The 7,591-nt window shown below is 48.5% G+C and overlaps 1 protein-coding gene across 1 annotated transcript in view; it reads right to left on the reverse strand.

Annotated features, from left to right (window-relative positions):
- Nucleotides 1-147: 147 nt before the first annotated feature.
- The window catches only part of LOC107299477 (major histocompatibility complex class I-related gene protein-like), a 53,541-nt gene continuing 46,097 nt past the window's right edge, over nt 148-7,591 (reverse strand). The window contains exons 5-10 of the mRNA XM_029286785.1: nt 6,726-7,001; nt 5,600-5,875; nt 2,697-2,978; nt 2,046-2,138; nt 1,018-1,050; nt 148-251 (exon numbers count right to left, since the gene is read on the reverse strand). Of these exons, the coding sequence (XP_029142618.1) occupies nt 148-251; nt 1,018-1,050; nt 2,046-2,138; nt 2,697-2,978; nt 5,600-5,875; nt 6,726-7,001 (1,064 nt within the window). The remainder of the gene's footprint in view (nt 252-1,017; nt 1,051-2,045; nt 2,139-2,696; nt 2,979-5,599; nt 5,876-6,725; nt 7,002-7,591) is intronic.

Below are 7,591 nucleotides of genomic sequence, written 5' to 3' on the forward strand. Positions count from 1 at the left end.
AATCTCTCTCTTCGCCATTCAACCTCTGCAGCTTTATGAAACTCTCAGAGGAGAACAGGCTAGTTATTTCAAAAGAATCAGACACAGAGGGAAGACAGGAAGGATGGATTAGGAGGCCCTTTAATAAGTGGGGGCCTTTCCCTCTTTTCATCCTCCCCCCATCTTGCAAAGGGACAAAATGGCTCCTGAAGCAGCAGCAGCAGCTCCCTCCGACTTACCCTGGTCTGAATTGTTGGATCCTTCCTCACTTGCTGGAAAAGAGAGAAAGAAAAAGAGAGTGAGGAAGTTCACTCTGTTGGCTTATAGATGGGAGAAGCTCAGCTCTTTCTGACTCCAGCTCTCTCCCTCCCTTTCTCTCTCACACACAATCACAGGAGCAGAAATACGTGGGGAGAGTTAATAATAACAACAACAAAGTTGGAAGGGACCTTGAAGGTCATCTCGTCCAACCCCCTGCTCAGGAAGGAAACCCTACACCATTTCGGACAAATGGCTGTCCAGTCTCTTCTTAAAAACTTCCAGTGTTGGAGCATTCACCACTTCTGGAGGCAGGTTGTTCCACTTGTTAATTGTTCTAACTGTCAGGAAGTTTCTCCTTAGTTCTAGGTTGCTTCTCTCCTTGATTAATTTCCACCCGTTGCTTCTTGTCCTGCCTTCAGGCGTCTTGGAGAATAGTTTGACTCCCTCTTCTTTGCGGCAGCCCCTGAGATATTGGAAGAATGCTATCATGTTCCCCCTCATCCTTCTCTTCATTAAACTAGACATACCCAGTTCCAGTAACCGTTCCTTATATGCTTTAGCCTCCAGTCCCCTAATCATCTTTGTTGCTCTTCTCTGCACTCTTTCTAGAGTCTCAACATCTTTTTTACATCGTGGTGACCAAAACCACATACAGTACACATACACACATACACCCTTAAACACATACACATGCACACGCACACACCCTTCAAGTGATGGCACCTCTGGTCCCTGCTCTAAGTTGGAGATTACATGTAAACAGGACAAGTCACTCACTTGGTGCTGCTCTGTGGCCATCTTGAGGTCTCTCTGCAAAGACAAAAATCAGTGAAAGCCCAAAAGAATCCACCAGAGATCATCCAAACTCTCCCTCTGTAGGAGGAAGAACCCCATGAGATATTTCACAGTCCCTTTGACCCCTCAACAAAGACACAAAGATCTTCAAAATACAAAAGTATCTCCTGATTTGCCCCAAGGGAGACCTGCTGCCTCCGAGAGGGACGGAGGGGAATTGGGGGAAGCAGCAGTAGCAGCTGGGAGGGGAGGAAGATTTTCATGGAAATCCTTTGTCAATGCTGCTAATATTGAATATTCTTGCTTTGACAAAATATGCAGAATGTCTGGTACTTTTAGAGTTAATTCAGATGAGAATGGGAGAGGAGGGAAAAGCGAGCAAGGGAACGGAAGTGAATCTTTGCCCTCCAGGTTAATTGGAAGATGTGAATCATGACCCCAAAATAGGGGAGGGGAAATGCCTAGAATGTTATGTGCAAAGGAAAGGAAATTCAGATCTTGGCATTCCTCCATGCCGTGCTAACACTCCGTTACACTAATAAAGGCTTTTTAGGTTAAACAATGCCTGAAAGTTCTTTGAAGTGTTTCATTAGTCAGACACATGAGATCATGCCAAGATCTACAATTTTTTTAACCATTTAAGGGGTCCCGGGCCACGGTCACTATTACTAAACTAAAGGGATAGGCTGACAAAGATTCGGGGAAGATCTCATTATGGAAGAAGAAAGATTGCCAGAAGCATGACATCCTTCTCTGCTGCTCTTCAACCAAAACCTTGGAAAGGGACAAAACTGGGATGCCTCTTCCCAGCTCAGAAGAAGACGGGACTGTCCAAACCTCAGACTCAGACATGTCAAGACTGGAGTCCCAGCAAGAGGCCGAGATCTCAGGTGCTCCCCAAGAGGGCTGGGGAAACAAGACAGGAGGAAGCCCAGAAGAAGCTCCCCAAAGAGAGAGACTTGGGAGGAACCTCCCCATCTTCCTTCCATCACCCAGAAAAGGATACTTACTAAGAAATACCAAGATCCCAACAATCGCACACATCATCAGGACAAGGCCAGCCACAACGCAGCCGACGATGAGCCCCAGGTTGGATTTTGGCTCTGAATTGGGAGAAAGAGCAGATAATCAAAGGAGAACCTCAATCAATCATCCCAATTAGGGGAGAGACCTAAAGCAGCGAAAGCTGGAAATTCCCCAAATTAAAAACTCCATGGGCTCCTCTTCATGTCCCTCTAAGGAAAGCATGAAGGCGCCTTGCTAACCATTGTTTAGAGGACGTGTCCTCATGTCTCTGCCTTCTTCTCACACCAGCCCAGCATGAAGGCAACTGAATTCAGCTTTAGCTCTTCAGCTCAAAAACAGCTGTTTGCAACTTTGTGACTCTCAGCAGCTTACAAAACAAAAACTTCACCCACACAGTAATATAAACAAAATGTGTTAAACAACAGTTTTGTTCTGTTTATAGGCTGCTATAAACTCTGGGTGGAATTGGGCAGCCTGAAGCCAATTCTATTTATTGTTCCCTGCAGCTTCACCAACCTCAAACATGGGGAAAACCAAAGGCTCAGGTATCTTCACATCTGGACACAGCTGGGGTGAGATTTCCCTCCCACATCCCTGTCAAAGAGCCCAGCCTTTCCCTCCCTGCAGCCTCTCACCCTCCAGGGCCACGTCCAGAGACTCCTGCAGGCCGTTGTGTTCCACGTGGCACCGATAGCGTCCCCTCTCTTTGGGATTGATCCAGATGCTGAGCCAGGCGTGGAAGGTCCCATCCGCGTTGGGGACCACGGAGCCACGGAAGGTGTCCTGCAGCCAGACCTCCCCGTCCCTCGTCCAGGAGGCATCGATCTCCCTGGGGTAGAAGCCATCCAGGCGGCAGACGTGCGTCTCCATCCCATCCTCCACCTCCGTCTTGCTGCTCATGGTCACCTCTGGGGGCTCTGCAGAAATGGCACCCCCAGAATTAACTCTGAGCCCCTCCAGAGCCTGGAAGGTGGATGGGAAACTTGAAGGGGCAGGAAAGTCTCCCACTACTTCCCACTCTATACCTGCAGCGTCTCCAAGAGTTTTAGGAAATGCTCCAGATCTGGAAAATGCTCAACCACAAGGACTCCTGATTCTGAGTCTTTCCCAGGGACTCAGCCTGAAAAACCTCCGGCAGCAAATTGAGGATCCAAGGAAATTCCTCTCTGGCTGCTTTAAACTCTGGGTGATCTTGGATTGTTTCCTTCAGGGGAGGGAAAGTGGAGCTGCTCTTTTAAGTTCCCTTTCAAGACAACAATAACGCAGAAGTTTCTCCCTACTTTTGGGGTCTTCTTCTGCTCCCCTGGATCTGAGGCAGCTCCAGGCCTCTTTCCAAGGGACACAACCACAATTTCAAGAGGAGGAAAGCCGGAATCATAGCAAAAAGGGGTTCAGGGCTTTTGGACTCTCACCCTGGTTAATTTGGAAAAGAGATTCTGCCTATCAAAGGGAGGCAGCGAGAGAGGTGAAGCCCATGGAAGAGAGAGACAGTCCTTCCAGGCAGGGAGGGGCTGTTGGTTATTGTAGAGCAGGGATAGGCAATCTTGGCTCTTTTATGACTCGTGGACTTCAACTCCCAGAATTCCTGAGCCAGCATGGCTCAGCTTGGAAACCTCTCCCTTTCCCCTCAACGTGGCTGGCTCAGGAATTCTGGGAGTTGAAGTCCACGAGTCATAAAAGAGCCAAGGTTGCCTACCCCTGTTGTACAGGGTGGTTATTTCCTAACGCAGGGGTGTCAAACTCGCAACGTCACGTGACGTGTTGCGACGAATCCCGACTTGTTTCCCATTGCCAGCAATGGGGTGGGCACAGTTTTGGCGTGACACATCTGGCCCGTCCGCCAGCAGTTTGACACCCCTACCCTAATGCATCCTGATCTCCCCCAGCTGATCCTGAAGAGATCAAGGAGCCCGGAGGGGAAGGGGTTGATCCAGGGGGGAGGGAGGAGGAGTCTAGATGGAAAAACAATAAGAGTAACAATAATCACAGGAAACAATTATAATATGAGCCCCCCTGTGGGGTGAGGGAGTGTTCCTGATGGTGGGGAGGGGATTGTTCTGAGGCAGTGGTGGCGAACCTATGGCATGGGTGCCAGAGGCAGCACTCAGAACCCTCTCTGTGGGCACGCGTGCCATCGCCCCAGTCCTAGGCCTTTAGCTGGGTTTTATAAAACCTTTTCGCTTTAGGCCTCTGCCGCCATGTGCCCCGCCCCTAAAAAAGGTTCAATCAGTCAATTTCAACTTCTCGCAGAAAAAAAAAGATCTTGCAAAGTTGGAATTGATTGATTGAACTTTTTAGTCCCACCCAGTCTGCCGTTACCACCGCAGCCATGCCCACCCAATTGGCCATGCCCACCCAATGGGCCACACCCACCCGGCACTCGACGATGCATAAGTGGGTTTTGGGTTGCAGTTTGGGCACTCGGTCTCTAAAAGGTTCGCCATCACTGTTCTGAGGAAAGGCTCGCTATGTCAGAATTGTGGGGATAGGTTTGAGGTTTATCCACAGAAATTTTGGGGCTTTCTTTCCCCCACTGGGAAGGAAAGAACTCCTTACCATAGCCTCTTCGGCCCAAACAGGGGAACTGATGATGAAATCATCACTGGGTGAAATCCAGTGAAGTAAAGGCTAATAGATTGGTCAAAAGGTTTCATGTGAAACACCCCAACAAACCGAAAGATAACCCTTAACATTATGCTTTGGTTTGCTTTACAGGATCTGTCCTTTTTTGTAAGGGGGGCCGGATGTCAACGCTGCAAATACTGTATATTCTTGCTTTGACAATATACAGAACTGTCTGGTATTTTTATAGTTAAATCAGGCAACAGTGAAAGGGGAGAATAAGGAAAGGGGGGGGGGAGAAACCGGAAGTAAATCACATCTTCCAAGTTAATTGGAAGATGTGAACCATGACCCCAAAATAGGGGAGGGAAAAATGCCTGGAATGTATGTGCAACGGAAAAGGATCTCAGATCTAAGCATTTCCACCATGCCGTACTGACATCTCTGTAACCTTAATAAATGCTTTTAGGATAAAAATATGCCTGAAAGTCCTTTTAAGTGTTTCGTTAATCAGACACATGACACTCTTATTAATGATAGAAGTGGAGCCTCCTAGTGGTGGGAATGAAAGGTGCATCATCAGGTACAGGGCAGGGAAGGAGCCCCCTGTGGGATATGGAGAGAAGGAGAGTTAATGGGGAGAAATTAAGGGAGCCCCTCACACTTGACTACAGTGTGGCTAATGGGGGATTTCCCTGAAGAACCAAAAATGCCCCTGTTGCCTCATTGTGGTTGTGAAGAGGACACTCCTGAGTGCTTTTGCTGCCTGATCCACACAGACACCCGCCAGGCAGAGGGTGCACTTCCTGGCAGCCTGACAGTGGGAACCCAACAGGGCTTGGAGAGATTCTAGAAGGAGAGGGGGAGGATTCTCACCAGGGCAAACAGGCTCTAGACCAGGGACCCAAAGGGGACAAACATATCCAAGAAATCCAGCCATAAAGGAGGAAAGTCCAGCCTGGATCCAGATGATCACCTGCCCTGAGCAGCGTCTCCTTCCCGTAGGACAGGTGCTTCTCCAGCCACTTGATGCAGACGTCCTCCAGGTAGGCCTTACGTCTCTGATTATATCCTGGAATATCGTCCCATTTCCTCTGGGTGATCCGGGCCTCCGGGTCGGGAGCCACCCAGGTGAGGGTCTCCTTGTCGAAGGTGAGGAAGGTCCTCCCGTCGTAGCCATATTGCTGAAACGCTCCTTTGCTCCCGTCTCTCCGGAGTTCACAGCCAACCATCCTCTGCCATGTGTGAAGGCCTGAAACAGGGGCAAAATGATGGTTAGGGGAAACCGGTCAGTCCTAGAGGAGATCAACCCTGACTGCTCTTTAGAACAGGGCTTTTCAACCAGTGGTACGGGTACCACCTGTGGTACATTGGCACCTGGCAGGTGGTACGCGACCATCCTAGAAAAGTGGTAGCGGGGGAGGNCTGGTTAATTGTCCTCACTGTTAGGAAGTTTCTCCTTAATTCCAGGTTGCTTCTCTCCTTGATTAGTTTCCATCTGTTGCTTCTTGTCCTGCCTTTTGGTGCTTTGGAGAATAAGTTGACCCCCTCTTCTTTGTGGCAGCCCCCTCAAATATTGGAATACTGCCATCATGTCCTTCTTTTTTCCTAGTCCTTCTTTTCTCTAAACTAGCCAAACCCAAATCCTGCGACTATTCTTCATACGTTTTAGTCTCCAGGCTTTTCATCATCTTAGTTGCTCTTCTCTCAACTTTTTCCAAGGCCTCAACATCTTTTTTTGTAGTGTGGTGACCAAAATTGGTGCAAGTATTCCAGGTGTGATCTTACTAGGGATACTAATACTTCACGTGGTTTTGATTCTATGCCTGTTTATACCACCCAGGATTGTATTAGCTTTTTTGGCTGCTGCCGTACACTGCTGGCTCATATTGAAGTAGATATGAAGATTAAATGAAGACTAAAGTTTAATGAAGATTAAAATTAATCTTATATTAATTTGGGGGGGAAAAGAATAAACATATTAAAAACTTTTTAAAATGTGTGGAAGCGGCCTTTCCCTTTGAAGGGACCTTCCTCCCCCCCCCTCTGGTTCCTGGGGACGGGATTTTGGGGCAGGAGAAGCCACCCGACCGATCGCTCACCTTTGCTCTGATTGTAGCGAGTCCTCGCAATCACCAGGTCTCTTGTGAACACCTCCTCTTCCTCACGTGCCATCTGGGTGTTTCTGTCCCAGTACTGGGGGTCGTCCTTCCCCACCTTCTCCATCCACGAGACTCGAGGCTGCATCTTCCGGCTGTTGCTGTCGTAGGAACTGAAGACCTGACCATCCACATCCCCCACAATAACATAATGGGGCAGCCCCTGACTGGGCTCCGAGATGGAGGTGACACAATACTTCAGGGAGTGCGAGGAGGCGCCTGGAAGGGACCCAGAGGGGCAGAGTTAGGGGGCTCCAGGTAAGGACCCAGATCCTATGGAGGCTCTGCTGCAGCTGCCAAAAAAGCCAACACACTGCTAGGCTGCATTAACAGAGGGATAGAATCAAGATCATTTGAAGTATTAATACCACTTTACAAGGCCACACTTGGAATACTGCATCCAGTTTTGGTCACCACGATGTAAAAAAGATGTTGAGACTCTAGAAAGAGTACAGAGAAGAGCAACAAAGATGATTAAAGGCCTGGAGACCAAAACATATAAGGTAAAAGATATAAGGAACAGCTGCTGGAATTGGGTATATCTACTTTAATGACGAGAAGGACGAGGGGGGACATGATAGCAGTGTCCCAGTATCTCAGGGGCTGCCAGAAAGAAGAGGGAGTCAAGCTATTTTCCAAAGCGCCTGAAGGCAGGACAAGAAGCAACGGGTGGAAACTGATCAAGGAGAGAAGCAACTTAGAACTAAGGAGAAACTTCCTGACAGTTAGAACAATTAACCAGTGGAACAACCTGCCTCCAGAAGCGGTGAATGCTCCAACACTGGAAGTTTTTAAGAAGAGACTGGACA

The sequence above is a fragment of the Protobothrops mucrosquamatus genome, unplaced genomic scaffold, assembly GCF_001527695.2.
Source record: "Protobothrops mucrosquamatus isolate PMUCROS unplaced genomic scaffold, P.Mucros_1.0 scaffold4994, whole genome shotgun sequence".
Lineage (NCBI taxonomy): Eukaryota > Metazoa > Chordata > Lepidosauria > Squamata > Viperidae > Protobothrops > Protobothrops mucrosquamatus.